We start from the raw sequence: 24886 nt of genomic DNA, 5'->3' as shown, positions 1-24886 counted from the left end.
GGAACATCAAACCACAGTAATAATTTACTGGTGTATACCAGGCTTTTTAAAATATATATATATTTGCGGCTGAACAGTGAGCGACACACTCAAACAGTTTTTTTTAGATACAAATGGCCCAAAAGTGGATAATACAGAGGTTTGTACCGTGGAACTGCAAAACCACACTTCTATTTCTCGGGCCTACACCAGACTATTTTCAACAGATATATTTGTGTCTGAAAAATCAGGGAGACACTATTTTTTTTTTTTTACAGAAAAAAAATGAAAAAAGCAGGATAATAAAGATTTTTTACCGTGGAACAGCAAAAGCACACTTCTGTCTCTCTGGCCTACACCAGACTATTTTCAACAGATATATGTGTGTCTGAAAAATCAGGGAGACACTATTATTATTTTTATACAGAAAAAAATGCCAAAAACAGGATAATAGAGATGTTTTACCGTGGAACATAAAAACCACAGTAATAATTTACTGGTGTATACCAGGCTTTTTAAAATATATATGTAGCACCCTGAGGATTCGGCTGCTACAGGGGTATTGCACCTCAACCCAGAGGTGTGATATTCCACTCCCGGGTAAGGATGGAGTGTGGATCTGAGCTCGGTAGGCTGCATGCACTACACACATCCCATTTCCGAGGAGCAGACCGACGGTACTCCCACTTAGAAATGTGCAGGTACGACCGAGTCTGTTCCTGGCTGGAGTGGGAGGGGGGTGGTACATCCCAAGTAGTGTAGGGGCAGATAGGGGGAGCAGCCTGGGTAAAGATAGGAGCTCATTGGGTGCTGGTCACCTGAGCTCACACATAGAGGGTGTATATAAGGTGGGCACCAACTAAGAACAGGGTCAGATGCAGAGGATCAGATGCAGAGAGTCAGTCAGCTGCAGAGAACAAGTCAGGAGCAGAGGAGAGAAGAAAGACAAAGACCCAGAGTGAGAGAGGAGAAAAGAGAGAGACCCAGAGCACAGAAGAGAAGGACTCTGAGATCCCAACTAAAAGCACAGGGTGAAGAGTCGGCATCAGGGTACCGGAACCCAAGCTGGTGGGGGTAAAAACATTCCCCAGCCAGAGACCGGAGACCGTGGGCAGCGTCTGCCACGGTCACCCATCACATCCATCCCGAAGGCACACCACATGAAGGGTCAGGGAACCAAGGGCCAAGGGTGTCCCAACAGAAGGCCCGAGGGAGCTGGACCTAGGTGGATTACTGGTGGGGACGGCCAGAGTACGGGACAGAAAGAGAGCTCAGGGCCACGCTCCGGACTTGTTTGGGGGTTGGCTGGATCCAGGACCTGGTGGACGCAGCACGGCTCGGGTGGTCACTAGCAGCTGGAGTGACCAGTACAACATCTGCAGTAAGTAAACACCCTTAACTGCACAACCCGACTCTGTCTTCACTGCCGTCTGCACTACACCACCACAACCCCCATCCTCTGCGCCTGTCCCCTCTGAGGCTATACCCCTCCCGTTGGGGGTTATCCCACCAAGCTGCGCACCCACCATCAGCCTCAGCGGACCCTGCTGCAGCGGCGGCCACAGTGACCGCATCACAACGGGTGGCGTAGTCGACACAAAAGAACTCTTAATAACATCTGTAGGACTGCCACACAACACTGAGCTTGACGCCCTGGGCACGGGGCCGGGTCACAGCCGCTCGGAGACTACAACCCCCCATCTGATCCGGTGCCGGGTATTCCCCTCAAAAAGGAATATGTCCCAGGGGGCGCGTCAACTTTGGCGTAGTCGGCAGGATTACGTGCCCACAACAACCGGGTACTGCGTGCCTGAAGAAAAGAACGAGTTTACCTCAAAAAGAAGTCTCCTGCCGGTTCCGGAGGGTCCCCGCCATCGGACCCCATCACCAGTCGATTCCCGCCGGTTGTCCGCCATTAACAGCGTTTTCCCGCCATCTGCAGAGTTTCCCGCCAAGGGGAAGCGATTCCCGCCATTTCCAAAGGTTTCCCGCCTTGGAAGAGCGGACGCCATTATGGGCGTGCCAGAGGGTGGCAGGAAGCCACCTCCCATCGTGGGCCAGGACCGAAAATGGCGCCAAAAGTGGAAACCGCCCCCACCAACAGAGACTGTGATGCTAGAGGTGTCTGTCAGCGTGAAAGAACAGCCCCTGGAGCTGACAATCACCAAGTGGCCCCGGGACCGCCCTCGAAGGGGGAGGAGACGAAAGGAGAGAGCAAAGATGGGTGCCGCCTGGAGCAGTCTGGAGCGAGCGCACCCGGAGACAAGAAGCCTGGAGGAGAATATCGGAGGAGCTTACCCGGAGGTGGCGAGAAAGCAGAGCAGCACCGGCCCGTTGGCCAGGAGCCTGCTAGAAACCGAGGAGGGAGAGCAGAGCAGCACCGGCCCGCTGGCCAGGAGCCTGCTGGAGACAACTGTAGGAGAGCAGAGCAGCACCGACCCGTTGGTCAGGAGCCTGCTGGAAACAACGACCCCACTAGGCCTAGTGGAGGTCCTAGCACAGCTCCCCCGAGACCGGGAGTGTGCACAGACCGCTCTGGAGGGCCTCGCACGGAGGATGGCCCGGGTGCAGCGAGAGACGTTGGCGGAATGGAGCCGGGAGATGGCCCAGCAAGCTGAAACCAAGACGCAAGCTGAAACCAAGACCCGGAGCACGCCAGCCGAGATGAGGAAGGAGACCGCCTCTGAGGATGGCGCGGGAGGACCAAAGGCCGGAGACGGCGCCGAGAAGGGAGCCGAGCGCATGGAGGCAGGTAAAGGGGACGTCTACACCCCAAGCCGGGACACCGCTTACCTGCCCCAGCTCCCCGTCGCAGAGCCCGAAAGTCCCCCTGCTGTGCCCGAAAACGCCATGTCACCGACGCAGACTAGGCCCCAACCGGAAGCCGCCGCCGCGACCCCTGTGACGTCACACGCCTCGACCCCGAGCGTGACCAAGCAGGAAGTACCACCAGCCTGGTCGCAGGGCCTAGAATTCCCGGGCGCCGCAATACCAACAGCGCCCCCTACCTCCGCGGAGCCTCCGGCCTGGTCGCAAGGCCAGGTAGCCCAGGGCGCCGCCGTCCTAACGGTGCCCTTCACCTTCCAGGTGCCCCAGGCCTGGCCGCAAGGCCTGGGCAACCCGGGCGCCACCACCACCGCGCCCGCACCCGTGAAACCAAGGGTGCCGCGTCTGGGAGAGGACTTGTTTGCTCAGCACACGTGGCCGGACGGGCAGCCTTTCATCTGGCCCCAGAAGTATTACGAACTGGAGCACCAGAGGAGGGTTGGGGCCATGTGTGCACCCCTGATTCCGGCTCCGAAGCCCGTAATAAGGATCTCGCCCCCGCTAGCGGAAGCGCAGTTTGAGTGGGACCCCACCGGAGAAGATCTAATGGGGTTCACTCAGGAAACCAGGGCGGCTGCGGCGGAGCGTGCTGAGTGCTGCCGCCAACAGCTCGAGGAGTTTGCGAGGGAGCGGAGAGAGAGGCGGGTCCGGGAACAGCAAGCTCAAGTGAGGAGCGCGGAGCAGAAGAGCCGGACCAGGAGGGACCCCCGTGCAGCGCATTGTCCCCGCACCATCGGGACAGTGATAAAGTTCAACCAGCAGCACGGGTGGGGCTTTATCAGAGACAACAACACCCCCGGCGACGTCTTTGTCACACGCAGAGACGTGGAGTCCCATCTGCCGGAGGGGCACAGAGGTCGTGACCTCTACATCGGAGACGAGGTCACCTTCACCCGGCACAAGTGTGCCAAAGGACCTTGCGCCCTCCACGTACACCACCTGACGGAGGAGGAGTTGCGGTGCGAGGAGGAGGAGCAAGAGGACCCGGACGGGTCTGAAGTTACCACCAGCAAAAAGCAAAGAGCAGGAGGAAGACGCCGTTGAGTGCGGCAGAGAAGTGCTGTAAATAAGTTACCCAATCGGGGTATAAAGAAACTGAAACTGTTGTTGCTAATATAGTCCCCGTTGGGACCAGCTGAGTGAACTGTTTACCCGTTAACCCCTTAATCCCACAGGCTGAGGACTGTGAGCAGCCATTCCCTTCCCTCTACCTGGCCGAGGACTGAGAGCGGCCATATCCCCTGTATATAGTTGCGCGTCCTAAAGCGCCCCCTACCGGTTTTATAGGAAAACCAGTTTTTCTAAGAGACTGTCGCACTTTTCCCGGACACACGTTGCACAGTGTCCGGAGGAGGAGGAACCAGGAGCCTGAGACGACGAGAAAGTTTTATCTGCTAAGATATGTTATATATATAATGTTTTATATATTTTATATGTTTATGAAAAATTTTGTATGTTATGTGATGTTTATGTCTTACAGCCCGAGGACGTGCTGTGATTTACCAGGGGGGAATGTAGCACCCTGAGGATTCGGCTGCTACAGGGGTATTGCACCTCAACCCAGAGGTGTGATATTCCACTCCCGGGTAAGGATGGAGTGTGGATCTGAGCTCGGTAGGCTGCATGCACTACACACATCCCATTTCCGAGGAGCAGACCGACGGTACTCCCACTTAGAAATGTGCAGGTACGACCGAGTCTGTTCCTGGCTGGAGTGGGAGGGGGGTGGTACATCCCAAGTAGTGTAGGGGCAGATAGGGGGAGCAGCCTGGGTAAAGATAGGAGCTCATTGGGTGCTGGTCACCTGAGCTCACACATAGAGGGTGTATATAAGGTGGGCACCAACTAAGAACAGGGTCAGATGCAGAGGATCAGATGCAGAGAGTCAGTCAGCTGCAGAGAACAAGTCAGGAGCAGAGGAGAGAAGAAAGACAAAGACCCAGAGTGAGAGAGGAGAAAAGAGAGAGACCCAGAGCACAGAAGAGAAGGACTCTGAGATCCCAACTAAAAGCACAGGGTGAAGAGTCGGCATCAGGGTACCGGAACCCAAGCTGGTGGGGGTAAAAACATTCCCCAGCCAGAGACCGGAGACCGTGGGCAGCGTCTGCCACGGTCACCCATCACATCCACCCCGAAGGCACACCACATGAAGGGTCAGGGAACCCAGGGCCAAGGGTGTCCCAACAGAAGGCCCGAGGGAGCTGGACCTAGGTGGATTACTGGTGGGGACGGCCAGAGTACGGGACAGAAAGAGAGCTCAGGGCCACGCTCCGGACTTGTTTGGGGGTTGGCTGGATCCAGGACCTGGTGGACGCAGCACGGCTCGGGTGGTCACTAGCAGCTGGAGTGACCAGTACAACATCTGCAGTAAGTAAACACCCTTAACTGCACAACCCGACTCTGTCTTCACTGCCGTCTGCACTACACCACCACAACCCCCATCCTCTGCGCCTGTCCCCTCTGAGGCTATACCCCTCCCGTTGGGGGTTATCCCACCAAGCTGCGCACCCACCATCAGCCTCAGCGGACCCTGCTGCAGCGGCGGCCACAGTGACCGCATCACAACGGGTGGCGTAGTCGACACAAAAGAACTCTTAATAACATCTGTAGGACTGCCACACAACACTGAGCTTGACGCCCTGGGCACGGGGCCGGGTCACAGCCGCTCGGAGACTACAACCCCCCATCTGATCCGGTGCCGGGTATTCCCCTCAAAAAGGAATATGTCCCAGGGGGCGCGTCATATATATATTTGCAGCTGAACAGTGAGCGACACACTCAAACTGTTTTTTTTAGATACAAATGGCCCAAAAGTGGATAATACAGAGGTGTGTACCGTGGAACTGCAAAACCACACTTGTATTTCTCGGGCCAAACCAGACTATTTTCAACAGATATATTTGTGTCTGAAAAATCAGGGAGACACTATTTTTTTTTTTTTTACAGCAAAAAATGCAAAAAGCAGGATAATAGAGATTTTTTACCGTGGAACAGCAAAAGCACACTTCTGTCTCTCTGGCCTACACCAGACTATTTTCAACAGATATATTTGTGTCTGAAAAATCAGGGAGACACTATTATTATTTTTATACAGCAAAAAATGCCAAAAACAGGATAATAGAGATGTTTTACCGTGGAACATCAAAACCACAGTAATAATTTACTGGTGTATACCAGGCTTTTTAAAATATATATATATTTGCGGCTGAACAGTGAGCGACACACTCAAACTGTTTTTTTTAGATACAAATGGCCCAAAAGTGGATAATACAGAGGTTTGTACCGTGGAACTGCAAAACCACACTTGTATTTCCTGGGCCTACACCAGACTATTTTCAACAGATATATTTGTGTCTGGAAAATCAGGGAGACACTATTTTTTTTTTTTACAGCAAAAAATGCAAAAAGCAGGATAATAGAGATTTTTTACCGTGGAACAGCAAAAGCACACTTCTGTCTCTCTGGCCTACACCAGACTATTTTGAACAGATATATTTGTGTCTGAAAAATCAGGGAGACACTATTTTTTTTTATTTTTACAGCAAAAAATGCAAAAAGCAGGATAATAGAGATATTTTACCGTGGAACAGCAAAAGCACACTTCTGTCTCTCTGGCCTACACCAGACTATTTTCAACAGATATATTTGTGTCTGAAAAATCAGGGAGACACTATTATTATTTTTATACAACAAAAAATGCCAAAAACAGGATAATAGAGATGTTTTACCGTGGAACATCAAAACCACAGTAATAATTTACTGGTGTATACCAGGCTTTTTAAAATATATATATATTTGCGGCTGAACAGTGAGCGACACACTCAAACTGTTTTTTTTAGATACAAATGGCCCATAGAACTGCAAAACCACACTTCTATTTCTCTGGCCTACACCAGACTATTTTCAACAGATATATTTGATGGGTATTTGTACATTGTGAAGGAGGAAAAAAAAAAGAGGATTTAGATAAAAAAAAAGGATTTTTCCTGGCCCCCGGGACCTGGAGCTAAGTCCAGCAATTTCAGCAACAGGAGCAGCACACAGGACTGTAATGCAGCGTTTGCTGGTATAACCACTGCGTCTCCCATACAGCCTGCCTGCCTGCCTGCCTGATATACCTGGGATGGATATTAGTCCTGAGAAGGACTGTTTGTTTGATCTGGCAGCCTTTACAGACCCTACACTAACTATTTTGCAGGATATATCTCTCCCTAAATCAGCAGCGCTGTCCCTACACTGTCTGATCCGGAGCGACTGTGTCCAAGGTGGCGGCGCCCGGTTTTAAATACTCGAGGTGACGCTGTGCGGCCAGCCAATCACTGTAATGCCCACAACCAACATGGCTGCGGCATTACAGTGACTGGCTGGCAATCCCTGCATGTTCATTGGCTCTGTAAAGAGCGCCAAACATGCAGGGCGGAGACCCGAGCTCCCGCCCGAGTAACCCGGAAATGCTCGGTGCTCGCCGAACATCCCGAGTAGCGTGATGCTCGGGCGAGTACCGAGCAGTGTCGAGCATGTTCGCTCAACATTAATTATTACCACTATACGTAGAATGGAATTTATTTTAACCATAATAGTGTTTAGGGCTTAATTACCATGCAGACAATTCCCCAGGTCCCACAGGTATACACATATTTTAATTTACCCAATAAAGATTAATATTTTAAATTCTAAGTTATTTTTATTCAACAATGGGTATCCAGGAGATCTTGCGCGTGCTTTTAGGCAGGCTTTGTCTTAGTGTGTATGCCTCTTTGTATTTTAACTTTACTATATTTATAATGGTTCACCATGGGGTTTGATGGGCTTCTTTTTCTCTATATATTTGCGGCTCTTCAGACATCAGCAGGTGTTCCCCTTTAGTATGGCTATGTTAAGGCCAGTTGTCTGGGCAAGCCACATCCTGAGGAAGAAGGACTGAGTCCTTCGAAACGTGTCGGTCTTTGTGGCTAGTTCCAGACTCCGTACTCTTGGCCGTGATGTCACGTTTTCAAGCCCCCTACCAGCTGCGCGTTCTCACACGTTCTCCCGCACCGCCTGTTTTTGAGGAAATACCTGCACGATCCCTTTGCATATACTGACGGGCGCAGGATACATCTCTCCACTCGGCAGCATTTCCCTGCTACATGAGGACCTGGCTAATGGACACATTGCCTCACTGGAGCCAACTATCCCTCTCACAGTAAGTCATATATTGACATATTCACTGCTATCTTTTGTACCGTAAGGCAACATTTGTTGCTACCATTTGGTTTTAAACTTCCAATTTATCTATACTCATTTACTGTGGTTGGGGCACTATCTAAGGGTTGAATCAACCACACCTACAATTAACAACAAGTGGTTAACTATCCCCACTTGCACCTATCATTCATTCTATCCCCTTTTCAGCACGCTTTTCAGCAGCAAGGTGGAACCTAGTGAGGTAATTATTGCTGTTTTGTGTAGATAATTCTTGATTTACCGGTAGGCATACACATGGGGCTTACCAAATTACCAGCAGCTTATTTCCTTTCTCTTTGTGAAAGTGCCAGTGTATATATCCGTTTTTGTGTGTTCATCTTTAAAGCCATTTTGAAACTGTGCAGAAGGGTCCGGAGGTCCTTAATCTGTGCCCATTCCACAAATGTGATTTGCACCATGTCTGTACTGTGTTGGCCCAGGCTATGCAAAATGATATACTGCGTCAGGGCTCGTCGCTGCTGCCAAAGTCGCTGCAACATGTGAAGAATGGAATTCCACCGTGTCGGCACATCGAATATCAACTGGTTAACCGGTAGGGCGAAGACCTCTGTAGCGATGCAAGTAGATGACTTACAGGATGCGTATGGCAGAAGTGAGCACACAACGACCATGCTTTCTGTAGAAGCAACTGACTCGCCCCCTGGGTCGCACGGGGTACCCGGAACCAGGCCTTTTTGTAGGATGCTGGGGGGTTGCAGTCTCCGTGTGGCGGTGACCCGGTCCGTGGCTCAGGGTTGTCAATTCAGTGGCAGTCTTAGTGTTATGATAAGTGTCCGACTATGCCACCCGTGGATTGCGGTCAGTGGGGACCGCCGCTGCGCTGCAGACCGCTGAGGCTGGTGTTGTATGCGCAGCCAAGAATGGGATAACTCCCCACGGGAGGAGTATTGCCTCAGGGCAGCTGGTGTGGATGATGGGAGTGATGGTGTGAGCGTCCCAATACTAATGGTGCTGGTGCGGCGATGAAACACAGAGACTTGTAATTGCAGTTTCCAATGCTTTACTCACAGTTGTTATTCGTGTCAATGCTGCAGGCAATGACTGCCCAAGCCGTGCTGCGTCCACCAGGTGAGGGGCTCGACCAACTCCCAGGCAATTCCAGAGTGTGGCACAGCGCTCCCTTCTCTTCCCTTCTCTGGCCGTCCCCACCAGTGACCCACCTTTGTCCAGCTTCCTCGGGCCTTCTGTTGGCGACACCTCTCTCCGGTTTCCCTGACCCTATGTGATATGCTTTCCTGGTGGATGTAGTGAGGGGTCGCACCAAGATGTGGTCACAACCTCCGGTTTTGGCTGAGGATTAGTCGCCTCCACCAATTTGGGTTCCGGTACCCTGCTCTGCCAACCCTTCACCCGTTATCTCGTGGGTTCCTAAGGTTCCTTCTTCACTCGTGTCTCTGGGCCTTTCTCTGTGTTCCTGTTCCTTTCTTACTGTCCTTTCTGTTCCTTCTCCTTTCTCTCTCTCCCAGGCTCCAGCCTCCTGACAAGGCCTGCCTGCAGAGCAGAGCCCATGCAGAGGCTCTGCTTCCTGTCTTCTCCTCAGACTGCACTGAACACTGATCTAAGATGGTGCCCACCTTATATACCTCCTTCTAACACCCGAGCCCAGGTGACTAGCAACCAATGGGCTCCTACCTATGCCCAGAGACCCACCCCTATCTGCTCCTACACCACTGGGTGTACTTTCCCCTCCCCACTCCAGCCAGGAACAGATGCTGTTGTGCCTGCACTTCTGTCTAGTGGGAGCACCGTTGAGCTGTCCCTCGGAAATGGGGTGTGTGTGGTGCATGCAGCCTGCCGAGTCCTGGTCCACACTCCATCCTTACCCGGGAGTGGAATATCACACCTCTGGTTCGAGGTGCAATACCCCTGTAGCAGCCGAGCCCTCGGGGTGCTACACAACCAGGATGGGATAGAGGCGGAGAAATTGCTGTACCACCAGGTTGAGTACATGAGCCATACAAGGCACGTGTGTGAGGTTGCCCCGGCGTAGGGCAACACACACACGGCCTTCCCTGGCTCCAGGTTCAGTGGAGACAGCCATTGCTCAAACTCAGCCTGGATAGCTGTCCACAACTCTTGGGCTGTGTGACTGCGATCTCCAAGGCGTATTAATTTTAACACTGCCTGATTGCGGTGAGCCCTAGCTGTGCAGTACGGAGGTGGTGTGGACTTGCTCTGCACTGTTGGAACGCGTGTCTCATTAAGGCACAGGTTGAGGGCACAGGTGGAGGCCCTAGAGGAGGGGGAAGAGGCAGAAGCAGAGGAGGAAGTGTTCGATACAGAAGTTTGTCCCGCAAGCTTTGGGGATTCCAAGACTTGTGGAGCAGACCCTTCCCTGCCTGCCCCCACAGCCACCCAGTGCGCAGTCAGTGAGATGTAACGCCATGGCCATGCTTGTTTGTCCAGGTGTCTGTGGTGAAATGCTCCCTGGCACACATAGATTTTTTCAAGGAACGGGTGATGTTGTCTGTGACATGCTGGTGTAGCACAGGCACAGCTTTCTTAGAGAAGTAATGGCGATTGGGCAACTGGTACTGGGGAACTGCAACAGCCATCAGCTTTTGGAATTCGTCTGTATCCACAGGCGGAAAGGCAGCATTTCTGTGGCCAAGAGATTGGAGATGGTGGAGTTCAAGCTCTTAGCTTTGGCATGTGTAGGAGTCAACAATCTTTTACACGACCACAACTGCGCAACCGAGGGCTGGCTGCTGTGCTGCGCGAGGGTGGAGTAGGGTGAACACGACAAACTGCTGAACTGTGAGTGAGGTGCAGGCGGAGATGTTCTGGTGGATCGAGAAAGATGTGGCGTGCTCAGTGAAACAAAAACAGCAGGCATGTCTGTAACAACTGACGGGCTCTCACTCACCTCGACTGGAGAGGGTAAACAAGTGGAGGTTGTGCGGCCGTAGACCTGTGTGAGAACAATTGCCACGGTGACGGAGGAGGAATAAGCAGCAGATGAAGTTGATGGGGTGGCCGGTGGTTGGTGAGACCTACTAGTCTGCATTTTATTGCAGTGAGTTTCTCAGACTTATTGATCGCGCACGTGCCGGTTCATGCATTTAGTAGTCAAATTATTGCAATTTTTGCCTGAACTCAGTCGTTTTTTACAAAGTTGGCAGATAAAGTGAGTTGGGTCATCCTTTGCGGTCTCAAAAAAGGCCCAGGCTAAGCAACCCTTGCCGCCCCTGCGCACTGGAGACCTGCGACTGCTGCTGGCCACAGCCACAGTTGTGGCTGAGGATGCAGTGCTTGTCATGGTTGCATCACTCCATGCGGGAGGCTGCAAAGTAACCTCCTCGTCTTCCTCCTCCTCCACCTCCTCTGCTGAGCTACTCAGCTGCATGCCTCTGGGTTCACACGAAGTAGGATCTACAACCTCATCGTCATTCTCTATGTTCTCCCACTCTTCACCCTGAGAGTCATTCTCCTCCTCTTCCTGCCCTGACAGCACAGTACAGTCCGCGTGCGTCTCAGGTATCTGAGTCTCGTCAGGATCACCTCCCCCACGGGGGTTAACATCTGGTGACGAGGGTCTGGATTCTCCTCGGACTCTACTTTGTCCTGCCCTGGAGCCAACAGAAAAAATTTTGGGCATCGGTGCAGATGCTTTCCTCCTCTTGAGTCTGTGAATCTTTGGAGCAGATCTTGTTTGCCCATGGCATAGAATGTGTGAACAGCTCTGCAGACTCGCCCTTCTGTGGTTCGCTACAGTCAGTTGGGCGGTTGGAGAGTTGAACAAGGGTTATTGGGGTGCCACCTCTGTGGTCTGTACTGTGTTTCGCATTGAGGTGGAGGAAGAAGAGGAGAGGCCACTTGATGCAGTGCTTGCCATTCATTGGAGCACATGCTCTTTCTGGCCCTCATTTACAAGGCATACCACTGTGCAGCTGCCAAATAAAGGGAGTGGAGTAGCCCATCCAGTAACAGAAGTTGTTAGTTGTCTTTGGATAGGATGAGATGGTGTTTGTTCAGTAGAGCTTTCACTAACCTTACCACCTACCCCACGTACACCTTGAACACCAAGCCTATTCCTCCTTCAGACCTCACTTTTTCCCACTCATTTAGGATGTACCCTTCCCCTCTTTTAACCAGCTGTTTCACAAACCTAGGTCCAGACCTGTCAGTCACCTGTCACTAAATTACCAATCAGTATTTGCTGAGATAGTGTGGCTGGAGCACTCTATTAGCAACAAAAATTTAGATTTTGAAATGTGGACTCCTGGCTGAAGCAAAACTAGTAGCACAAAATATTTATATGCAGTAATGTGACCTATTTTCTATAGCATGCTAGTAGCAGAAAGAATTTAGATTTTCAAATGTGGACCCCTGGATGGAGCAGAATATTAGCACAAAAGAATTAAAAGCTGAAATGTGCCCTGGTTTCTGTAGCACGCTAGTAGCTGAAAAAAATTAGATTTTCAAATGAGAACTTCTGCCTGGCCAAAAAAATTACCAGCACCAAATATTTCTTTTAACACATGTAGCCTTGTTTCAGTGCCACGTTATTAGCAAAAAGAATTTACATTTTGAAATATGAACTCCTGGCTGAAGCAAAATTAGTAGCACAAAGTATTTATATGCAGTAATATGGCCTGTTTTCTGGAGCATGCTAGTAGCACAAAGAATGTATATTTTGAAATGTGAATTCCTGGATGGACCACAATATTGGCACAGAAGAATTAAAAGCTGAAATGTGGCCTGCTTTCAGGACCATGCTATTAGCAGGAAAAATTTAAATTTTCAAATGTGAACTACTGCCTGGCCAAAAAAAATAGCAGCACCAAATCTTTCTAAAAACATATGTGGCATTGTTTCAGTGCCACGCTTGTAGCAGAAAGAATTTAGATTTTCAAATGAGAACTCCTGCCTGTCCAAAAAAATTACCAGCACCAAATCTTTCTATGCACAAATGTGGCCTTGTTTTAATGCCACGCTGGTTAGCAAAAATAATTTAGATTTTCAAATGAGAACTCCTGCATGGAGCACAATATTAGCAGCACAACAGAGTTATATGCTGAAATGTGGCCCTGGTGTCTCTGGACCACACTATTAGCAAAAAGGATTGATCTGCTGGAAGGTTGATTTCACAGCCACACAGGATTCACAGCTACACAAACAACTGCCTAGCTAACTATCTCACTATCCAGTAGCAGCAGCAAGAGCAGCTTCTCTGTGCTGTTACACTGATAAAATGGCACCAAAACAAGACGTCTGCTCTTTAAATGGAGAGGAAGATGTGACTTCGGCAGCCAATGACACAAGCCATTATGTCTGGAAGTTGTGGATGGTTCCTGCACCCTGGTTGGCTTCCAGAATCTCCACACATTAAGTTAAGAAAAAAAAAATTAAGAATAACAGTCCGCCGCTCCTCTTACCTCTCCCCACCAACTCCACTCATCAAACATGTCCCCCCCTGCTCATCATACAGCACCTCTATCCTAGCCAAAAAAAACACTAGTGGAAACGTGATCATTTACCGCACTTTGGCCGAATTTTGCCGGTTTTGAGTAAAAACACTCGGGGGTCCAAACATGAAACCGAATGTGCAATGTTCATACTGAATTTGAGATTGGCAAACATTTTCTGAACAAGTTCGCTCATCTCTAGTAATAAGACAAAATCAAATTATCGGAAATCCTTCATATCGTTGTCAGGTCTCATTCATAATTTTCCATATTACAAATTCTGGCTCAGAGGATCCATAATACAACACCTATATCCTGTAAGGCCACGTTCCCACAATGAGTTATTGGTGAGTTTTTTACACTACGTATTTTCAAAAAAATGCAAGTAACCTATTCTACTTAATGAATGCAGAAATGGTGCAGAAAATCTTCAACATCAAAAACTCATCAAAACCTATTGAGGGAACATAGCCTTACAGTCCCATCTTGTACACCTGTGTTTCTGATTTTATGTGAGGGCATACTGTATGTGTTTTTTTCCTTGTAGATTCCGAGATTTTGCAAGAATGTCCTGACTCAGAGAAAAACAAATTCTATTGTATTTTTAAAAAAACAGAAACCAGAAAGGCTGAGTCCACTGAGTCATAACTCTTTGTTAATGCAATAGATGATCATACCTGTGGTGGTTGCACCATTTTGTCAGCAGTTTTATAAATTTTTGATTGTTGTGTCTGTTGGAAAAAATCATATACTCTAATCACATTTAGGCCACAGCCCCACTATCAGTATTTGGTCAGTATTGTTTCTTAGGAGTGGGAGCCAAAACCAGGAGTGAGAGATAAACGCAGTGACTTGGTGACTTGTTTCTATTATGCCTTTTCTCTGATTGTTCCTGACCTGGTGTTGGCTTCCACTCCTGAGAAAAAATACTGACCAGATACTGACCAAATACTGATAGTGGGGCCGTGACCTTAAACCACAATGTATTTAAATTAGAAAGATGTGGACGTTACAGAGGCGATACAGAGGCCATACAGAGTACATGACAAAGGGTATAGGCGAGTCATGCGTGTTCCACACCCCCCCCCCATCTAAATATACTCTTCCCCTTAATAAACACTCAACACCAGGGTGGATTTTAATGGCCACAGCAGCCTTTATTATAACAATACAACAAGTATAACAATTTAAACTAGGAGGATGGTCCTCAAAGCCCTTAACCCATGACAGGCAGTATGCAAATAACCAACTGCTCAGGTTGAATATTTTACCTCTAGTTGTTAAGCGCCAGCTCAGGGGCAGCTGTTAACCAACCTGGCATTCTTAGCATGGACCACCACCAACTAACCCTTCCACCCCCTTAAACACAGGGGTTCCACTAACTGCCGCCACTTACAAGATTCCAATTGGGGCGTCCAGAACCTTGTGGGTCCCCTCCTCACCGACCCACCACTAACCACGTCCACCAACTTCGAGGACCCTCCCCTCCTTTTGCCACACTTCTGCGACAATAATATACTTAATTAAGATTTGTAACATAATACCCAAATAAATAACGGCTTACGAGTACCATTCTTTTTTTTTTTTTTTAATGCATATAAACATTTACCCTTTCAGAACCACAAGGGAGGGTGGGTTGGAGATTCCTCTTCTCTTTCAGGATGTGCCCAAGATGGCTGCTCACTTCCTGGATAATCCTTTATGTATCCCTTCCCTGTTATACCCCCGCCTATTGTTCCTCCTCCCCCCACTGGTAAGCCCGATACCCTCTCCTACTAAATTCACCCTATCCGTAACCCTCAACCCAATTTACACTATATTTCCCGCCCCAATCCTGTCATGTCGGCCTCCCTTCTATGGCAGGGCCCAGTACAGCCTCACTTGACAAAGGTTATAGGCGAGTCATGCGTGCTCACCCCCCCCCATCTAAACATACTCTTCCCCTTAATAAACACTCAACACCAGGGTGGATTTTAATGGCCACAGCAGCCTTTATTATAACAATACAACAAGTATAACAATTTAAACTAGGAGGATGGTCCTCAAAGCCCTTAACCCATGACAGGCAGTATGCAAATAACCAACTGCTCAGGTTGAATATTTTACCTCTAACTGTTAAGCGCCAGCTCAGGGGCAGCTGTTAACCAACCTTGCATTCTTAACATGGACCACCACCAACTAACCCTTCCACTCCCTTAAACACAGGGGTTCCACTAACTGCCACCACTTACAAGATTCCACTTGGGGGGTCCAGAACCTTGTGGGTCCCCCCTCCACCGATCCGCCACTAACCACGTCCACCAACTTCGAGGACCCTCCCCTCCTTTTGCCACTAGCATAAATGTTTTGTACCCCTCAAACATTTGTGTCCCTCCACAACTTTAACCCAAGCTCAATGCCCTCCTGAATTACTAAACACCACATGTCTAGACACACCGCGTTAAGGTGCACTCCATCCCGCCTCCAGAATTCACCTTCACCCGATTCCAGTTCCGTATGCCGCACTGCCACTGCACCATTCCTGGCCATGAAACGGCCCACCGCTCTATTAACCTTGATCCTTGCCTTGCTGATCCTGTCCACCGACCTGGCCCCCCGCCACACTTTCCTCGGGATAATATCTGACCACACCGTGATCACTTTGGGAAACATTACCCATAACCTTAATAAATCAAACTTAATATCCCTTATTAGTTCTCTAAAAGGCCTCCTTCCCAAATCATTGCCCCCGATGTGTAACACTAGGATATCCGGTGCTCTATTCAACCTCACGAACCGGTGGAACTCAGGGAGAAATTGGCTCCATACCATGCCCCGATTACCTATTCACCAGAGTATGGCCTCCTCCCTCGCAATTCCCAGCTGTCCGCCCGAAGGCCGAACCGCGGCGCGCAGCGCTGCCCAAAACACAAAGGAATGGCCCATAATCCATACTAGTTGAGACCCAGCGTCTGTAAGGAAAATCAAAGACAAAAATAAAAACAATTTTTAAAAAAAAATAAAATCACAATAAATCACAACCGAGTGGGACGTATATAAGACCTAAATCTTGACGAGTCCCATCTACCAATCCGTTTCACTATATCATCACTGAGCCCATTCGTCGCGGCTTCAGTAGGCACCCCTATCCGGAAGGAATGTCCGCTATAATCCACAGGTGACACACCCCCAGCCTCTAAACAACGTTTAAAGATGGCTACAAATTGAAATCTGGACAAAAACGACCTGTCCGCATGGACTAATAAAGGAGCATCCGCACTAGCACTAGTTGTCCTGAAGTCCCTTAAGCACTTTACTGGGCACATCTCGGAGCCCTAAACTCCAAAAATCACCACTTTACAACCTTTACCGACTTGATTAGTCTTTGAAGACCGAATGACCAACTCAATCCTGTCCACATAAAGGTCTACATCTTCGTTAAAGAGACCTCCTTTATTTGTCCTGGAGGCACTGACAAGTTCCCCTAACTGTAACGCTGCAAAGAATGCCAAAGAAAATGCCAGCTTGAATAAGCGACTTTCCCATCTGTCTCCCCAAAAGTAGCAACAAATCATATGAAACTGGATGTCTCCTATCGAACAATTTCCAACCCCTCCTCCAACCTCTTAACGCCTGAACCACTAAGAAGGATTTTGTTACGTCCTTAACGCCTCTAACTTTAAAACCAAATGCTAAGCCTGCCATCAACCTATTTATTCTTGACACCGACCATCCTTCTTCCCGACAATTACCCACTAGGAGCAGTAACAGACTTTCCTCACCAACTACCTCGCCCTGAGCTAACTTCCAGTCCTCCCAAATTTTCCAAACGCGAGAATAAGCCGACCAAGTTCCACCTGACAAAGGCGAGGTAATCAGTTCTCCGGCCGTTCGAATGGCAGATTCCACAGTTCTGCGGGGCACGACGAACCTGTCGCGTCCGCCATCGGTGCTACTTCCCGAAAACGCTCCCACTGTGAATGAGAAAGTGCATGAACAATTGGATTTTTGCTACCCAGATCAAATTCTGCCACCACCCATGCGTTTAAAGACAAACATAACAAAACAAGATGTTGCAGCACCCTAGCCACTTGAGGAGATGAGGCAGATAACAAATTAACTGTGGACACCACCCCCATATTGTCATGACGGAATTTTCCCTTTTTATTCTTGAACCTGTGCCCCCATAGTGCTAACGACACTATGATGGGGAACAGTCAGAGCAACGTCAAATTTTTGACTAGACCAAGTGCTTGCCATTTTTCAGGCCATTTACAAACAACCCAACTCGTCTGACAATAAACTCCAAAACCACTCTGTACATCCGCGTCTAAAAACATATCCAGCTCATCAGCACCAGTGACTGGCTCCATCCACAGAGATCTTCTATTGTAGGATCCTAAGAATTCTTCCCACACTCGTAAATCTTCCCTTAACTCCTTCTTTAACCTGATAAAATGATGTGGGGCCCTTACCCCCGCTGTTGCCATTGCCATCCTTCTACAAAAAACTCTGCCCATCGGCATAATGCGGCATGCAAAATTCAATTTGCCCAGCAATGATTGCAGCTTTTTCAACGTTACCTTACGTAAATGTTTAACTCTCTGTACCTTCGCCATAAGATCCACTAACTTCTCCTGGGATAACCTACATTCCATAGCCCTTGTATCGATAACAATGCCCAGGAAATTCAACACTGTAACCGGTCCTTCTGTTTTTTCCTCCGCCAAAGGTACACCAAATTTTCGGGCTATATTTTCCATGGAATGTAACAACAATGAACATTCAAACGATCCCGACGGGCCAATGAATAAAAAATTGTCCAGGTAGTGTATGCAAGATTTAATGCCAGAAACATCTTTTACCACCCATTCCAAAAAGGTGCTGAAAGATTCAAAATATGCACAAGACAAGGAGCACCCCATTGGCAAACACCTGTCAACAAAATAACCTCCCTCCCAAAAACAACCCAGCAAATGCATACTATCTGGGTGAACCGGTAACAGCCTGAAAGCAGCTTCAATGTTGGTTTTTGCCAACAGTGCTCCCTTGCTGAAAGATCAAACCCACTCTACCGCTGTTTCAAAGGAAGTGTATACTACTGAACATAGCTCAGGATCTATGCCGTCATTAACCGAGGTACCCCTTGGAAATGATAGGTGGTGAATCAACCGGAACTTGTTAGGTTCCTTTTTTGGTACAACCCCTAACGGTGAAACTCTAAGATTACCAAGGGGAACCTCTGCAAAAGGCCCATCCATTCTACCCAAAGAAACTTCCTTTTTTAATTTTTCAGACACTACCTCGGGAAATTCTAAAGCAGATTTTCCGTTTTTTGTTGAAAATTTAACTTTACCGTTAACAGACGGTATCTTAAAACCATGACGAAAACTCGCCTCTAACAAATCAGCCGTGACCCTATCAGGGTACATATTTAGAAAATCCTGCATCTCTGCTAGCCGCACTGGCGTCACTCCTTTTTTCAGAGCTATCTTTTTGCTTTCCTCCCCTCAAACATTTTGATGGACTAGGGCCACCCCCCCCCCCCGCAAGATGAGCATTCGTGCTTGAATTTGCACTTTGTGCCAACTTGCAGACTCCCTCATTGAAAATGAAGCACAATCCTCGTTGCATGGCCACCGAGTGTCCTGAATGACTCGAACCCCTGGTGCTCCCTGGAAAGGACTGACTCCCCTGACTTGCTCTATTCGGGGCGGTTACCCATAACCACAAGCCGGTGTCTTTATGATCCCACTGAATATTAGAACGCACCGCCTTACACTGACGAAATTGTTCGTCATACCGTAACCACCCTGCCCCCCATATATTCTGTATGCCTGCCCATTGGCGTCCATATAGCAAAACAGAGTTGAACAATTTTCCGGCGCTTTCTCTCCTATCACGCTAGCAGAAATGGCAAACGCCTGAAGCCAATTTGAAAAGGTACTTGGAATTAAACGATACCTCCTTCTTTCCTCTTTCTTTGAATCATCTTTTTGACTCTATCCAAATTAAAACGCTCCAGAGGTAAGAGTGAAAAAATTTAAACGTATTCGTTTTTCCAAATTGTTTCTTTTCTCTTGTTTTAAATGTGCCCCCAGCAGCCCCTCGAAGCACACATAGACTTCCCCTTTTGCGGAATCATCAATCCTCACTGACTCTTCTTGTTCTTTTTCTACCCCAGATTGCGTTGGAACTGCTGACACATAGCCTGCAGCACCTACCCCTACTACCGCTGAACCTGATGCCTCCGCCCCTTGACCTCTATTAGCTAAGACTGACATATCAGATGCCCCGCTCCCCAATCCCGAATCTAATGTGCCTGTCCATGCCATTGCCGGTGCTCCCGTACCCTGTGTCCCCCCTGCTCCCAAGGCCGCTACTAAATTCTGCAAACTCTGCACTACTAAACCCATGCCTCCGCCAACCCCCCCAGAAAGACCCCCTAACCCACTGTTCTCAGGGGCCAGTAGCGGAGAAAGGAAAATTTTGGTTAATCTCACCTTGCTGCCTGGGTGCTGAGTTCCCAGCAGCTGCAGATCCGGAAGCCTGAAGAGGTTCTACCACGTCCGGTCCTGCGGTGGGGCTTCTGTGGAGTCTCGCAGAGCCTCTGCTGCCTGTAGGGGGGCTCAATGCGAGTGCGTCACGAAACGTGGTGTTGGGGGCAGGGCCAGCCGACTGCTGCCCGAATGACACCTGATGCTGTTGATGTATGGCTGGGTACCATATTGTGTGTGCGGGGCCAGCACACTCATTTTGGGCAGAGCCCACTGGCTGCTGCCCGTGTGCTATATAGGTGGATGTAGCTGGAAAATGTGTGCTGGGGCTGGGGGTTACCTCTGGGCTTACCGCGGCCGTCGGATCTCAGGAGGGGACTGAGATTGTCCACCTCCAACCCCCTGGAGCAGGCTCTGGACAGAGGCCTGCAGCCAATCTTCTCCCATTAGTCCGGCAGCACTCCTCAGCTGGTGTAGGGCGGACTCAACGGACTCCATCCTGGGGATAATGGCACTCAGGTAAGAAAATGTGAGATTCCTCTTCTCTTTCAGGATGTGCCCAAGATGGCTGCTCACTTCCTGGATAATCCCTTATGTACCCCTTTCCTGTTATACCCCCGCCTATTGTCCCTCCTCCCCCCACTGGTAAGCCCGATAGCCTCTCCTACTAAATTAACCCTATCCGTAACCCTCAACCCAATTTACACTTTATTTCCCGCCCCAGCCCTGTCATGTCGTTCTCCCTTCTATGGCAGGGCCCAGTACGGCCTCACTTGGCAACATAAACGCATGACTTGTAGCCACATTTTAAATGCAACATACCAGACTAGTACTTGAGAAAACCAAAGAGGAGATTCTTCTGAATTTAAAAAAAAGCTGCAAGAGCTGATTATGTGTTAAAGGGAATCTGGCACCAGGTTTTTGCTATGTAATAGAAGAGCAGCATAATGTAGGGGCAGAGAGTCTGATTCCAGGGATGTTTTACTTACGCTGCTTGCTGCACTTTTAATAAAATCACAATTTTATCGGCTACCAGTTCCCTGAATGCTGAGCTCTGTATAACCCCACCTACATCACTGACAGGCAGCTTCTTGTGTACACTGTGCATAGGCAGAAAGCTGTTAATCAGTGTTGGGGGCTTGGTAAAACAGACCAGGAGGACTACATAGCACCAGACAACTAGTCCTCTAGTAATTATGTCCTGCTGATAAAACACTGATTTAATTGAAACAACACATAGCCTAGTCAGTGACACATCACTGTAATCAGGCTCTCTGCCCCTACATTATGCTGCTTTCAGATAAATAGCAAAAACCTGCTGGCAGATTCCCTTTAAGGTTCATTTTAGACTTTCTTTCAAATGGTTCCCTACCCTTAGACTAGTTTCAGGCAAGCGTAATTTTGATCAGTCTGTCGTCCATGCGTACAACGAACAGTATACAGACCAATGTAATTGAATGTGCTAGCACACATGAGCGAGTAAGAAACATCATGCACGGGTCTTGTCCATCTGACAGACATGACAGTGCTAGTTTCAGTGATATGGATGAGTGTACGGACCTCCACAAGGTTGGGACTAATCTGTGATATTCATGTGATCATGTAAACGCAGCCTCTATAAGTTCTATTTCTAAACACTTTTCTATTAACTTCAATTAATGCAGAGTATATGTTTATTTTGCACCTGTCAGATCCTATTGATGCCAGAATAAACAATTTTTTTCTGTATTCTGTGTTTTATTAAAGTGCTTCTTTCCCAACAGATGGATCCTTTACTACAAAATATCATAGTTTTACTCATGGCAAGTTTCCCTATCTACACGTATGCCTATCCAAATGGGCAAGTTACAGCTGTCTGTGACTCAATGACTCCGTCACATGGTGCTTCATCCCAAACCTCAAGCCCACCATATACTTTATCCCTGGATAAATACACCTATAGTGCTGGGGACAAAATAAAAGGTAAGTACATTGGTTGAGAAAAAAACTAAAATATATTGGAACTAGTGTTGAGTGAACGTGCTCGGATAACGTGATATCCGAGTATATTCGGCTGTTATTCGAGTATCTTGGGTGTGCTCTGCTAATATGTTTGACTCCCTGCGGCTGCATGTTTTGCGGCGGTGGACAGACGCAACACATGTGGGGATTGCAACACACATACACAATATATAAATTCTCACATACATACTGGCCCTCATTTCTGTTTATCGGCATATCCGTTGTCAACGCTCCGCAGACCACTTTCGACTAACAGCCACACTAATCCGTATCTCCCACTCCCGACTCCAAGACTTCTCCCAAGCTGCACCTATTCTTTGGAATGCTCTACCCCCAGAAATTAGGATGAACCACAACTTACACAGTTTTAGGCACTCCCTAAAAACAAACCTGTTTAGGGCGGCCTATCACGTTCCCTAATCGAATTCCTTTTATATTTTTATAGCCCATTGATTATTTCTCCAAACATAAGACTCCACCACACCCAACAGCACTACAAATACTGGGTGGTGACGAGCTCATGCAGCCTTTATCTATCCCTCATCCCCTCAAGATGGCTAGATTGTAAGCTCTTACAAGTGTGGTCTTCATTATTTTTGCTTTAATTATTGTATTATCTTTAGCTATGTTACTTGTTGTATATGAACCTCTGAATTGTAAAACTCTGCGGAATATGTTGGCGCTATATACATAAAGATTATTATTGTACATGCTCATATACATACACAATGCATTGAAGCTCACATACATACACAGTGTATATGACTCGCCCCCTGGGCCGTGGGGCACGCGGAACCGAGCAGTAGGGAGACGCTGGGAGTACTAGTGGCGGCCCGGTCCCGCGGCTCAGGGTGGTCAGACCAATGGTAGTCTGCTACGTGCTTTAGATGATGTCCGACTACGCCACCCGTGGATTTGCGGTCATTAGGAACCGCCGCTGCAAGACAGACCGCTGGGGCTGATGGAAGTGTGCAGCAGTGAATGGCTTGACTCCCCACGGGAGGAGTATAACCCCAGGGCAGTGCAGGGATGTTGGGAGTAGTAATGGTAGTGAGAGTCCCAGTACCGGTAGTGCTGGAGGCGCAAAGGAGCACACAGACAACACGTTACAGTCCAGGGTCTTTACTCACAGTTCATGTGCTCCGGGTCACTTCGGCACCAGTAGTGACCGCCCGAGCCGTGCTGCGTCCACCAGGTGTGGGGCTCGGTCAACTCCCAGGCAGTTCAGAAGTATGGCTCAGGACCCCCTTTTGTCCTTTCTCTGGCCTGCCTCACCAGTGACCCACTTTTGTCCAGCTGCCGCGGACTTGTGCGGTTAAACGTGGGCCCCGTCCTCCGCTGTCCTATATGGTGCCTTCCTAGCAGGTTTGATGAGGTGTCGCACCAATAAATGATCACGACGACCGGTCTTTGGCTGAGGGTAGTTTCTCCTCCACCAACTTGGGATCCGGTACCCTTAATCTGCCTGACCCTTCACCCTGTATTCTCGTGGGTTCTTAGGGTCCCTTCCACCTTCTTGTTCCTGAGCCCTTCTGTTTCTCTGTCTCTTCTTCTCCTTTTCTGTTCCTTCCTTTTCCTTTCTGTTCCTTTCTCTTGGAGCTGGGATGAGACGCAATCTCAGCTCCCCTTCACCTCCTCCTCGGCCTCTCACTGGCCCTCCTGGAGTAGAGCTCCTACAGAGCCTCTACTCCCTGTCTTCTCCTCTCTGGACAGAACCTAGATCTAAGATGGTGCCCACCTTTTATACCTCCCTCTAGCCATGAGCCCAGGTGACCAGCAACCAATGAGCTCCTATCTACGCTCAGGAACCAACCCCTATCTGCCCCTACAGCACTGAGTGTTCCACCCCCCTCCCCACTCCAGGCAGGGACATAGTCGGTCGTGCCTGCACTTCTGTCTAGTGGGAGCACCGTTGAGCTGTCCCTCTGAAATGGGGTGTGTGTGCTGTATGCAGCTAACTGAGCCCTGGTCCATACTCCATCCTTACCCGGGAGTGGAATATCACACCTCTGGTTTGAGGTGCAATACTCCTGTAGTGGCCGAACCCTCGGGGCGCTACATATACATGCTTACATACATACACAGCGCATACATGCTCACATACTGACACAATACATACATGTTAACATATATACACAATGCATACATGCTCACAGACACACAATGCATACATTCATGGTCACATACACAAACAAAGCAGGCATGATCACACACATACACAATATATACATTCTCACATACAGACACAATGTATACAGGCTCACATACAAACATGCTCACATACACACAGTGACATAATAATCATACATACACAATACATACATGCTCACATACACACAGTGACATAATAATCATACATACACAATACATACATGCTCACATACATGCACAATGTATACATGCTCACATACATACATGGCCACATGCATGTGGCACCCCAGGGGTCCGGTTGCCACAGTGGCATTGCCTCCCTCACAGGGGATGATGCCATGCCTGGAAGCCAGCAGGGGTCCCCTAATCAAGTATACTAACATGCAACACGTTCCTGGCTCCAGACCAGCAAGGGGAGCTCCTCCCCTTAGCAACTGGAATCTGGAGGCGGAGTTAGTAAGAGTGAGTTGTTAGTTGTTGGAGACAGGAGAGCGACAAGGAAGGACCTGGGGAAGGGAGCTGTGAATAAGCTCGCCCCAGAGAGGAGCACAAAGGAACTGGACACCGGAGTCCGTGGTTGTGGGGCACTGAAGGCCCAGCAGCAGAATCCGGAGGGCAGGAGACTCCAGGTCTCCTAGCCCCACTAGACGCCTGAAGAAACAGCACCATAGGGCCCAGCACCGCCACGTGGTAGCGACACTTAAGGAAGGCCTGAGCTGCCTGCCATACGGGTGAGGAAAAAGACGTTTTACTCAGGGACGAGGGCCGCAGCATAGCTTCAAGCAGCAGGGCCAAAGA

The 24886-nt window shown here is 48.9% G+C and overlaps 1 protein-coding gene across 4 annotated transcripts in view; it reads left to right on the top strand.

The window, feature by feature from the left end:
* LOC141156381 (putative defense protein 3) overlaps positions 1 to 24886 on the top strand; it is a 70554-nt gene that overhangs the window by 26130 nt on the left and 19538 nt on the right. For all 4 annotated transcript variants that reach the window (XM_073642578.1, XM_073642577.1, XM_073642579.1 and 1 more), the window contains one exon: positions 21700 to 21898. In XM_073642578.1, coding sequence (XP_073498679.1) covers positions 21700 to 21898 — 199 coding nt within the window. The remainder of the gene's footprint in view (positions 1 to 21699; positions 21899 to 24886) is intronic.

The sequence above is a fragment of the Phyllobates terribilis genome, unplaced genomic scaffold, assembly GCF_046119375.1.
Source record: "Phyllobates terribilis strain yellow unplaced genomic scaffold, ASM4611937v1 Scaffold_8__6_contigs__length_399053987, whole genome shotgun sequence".
NCBI lineage: Eukaryota > Metazoa > Chordata > Amphibia > Anura > Dendrobatidae > Phyllobates > Phyllobates terribilis.
Note: the sequence above shows the minus strand (reverse complement) of the source record. Positions and strands in the feature narration are given on the sequence as shown.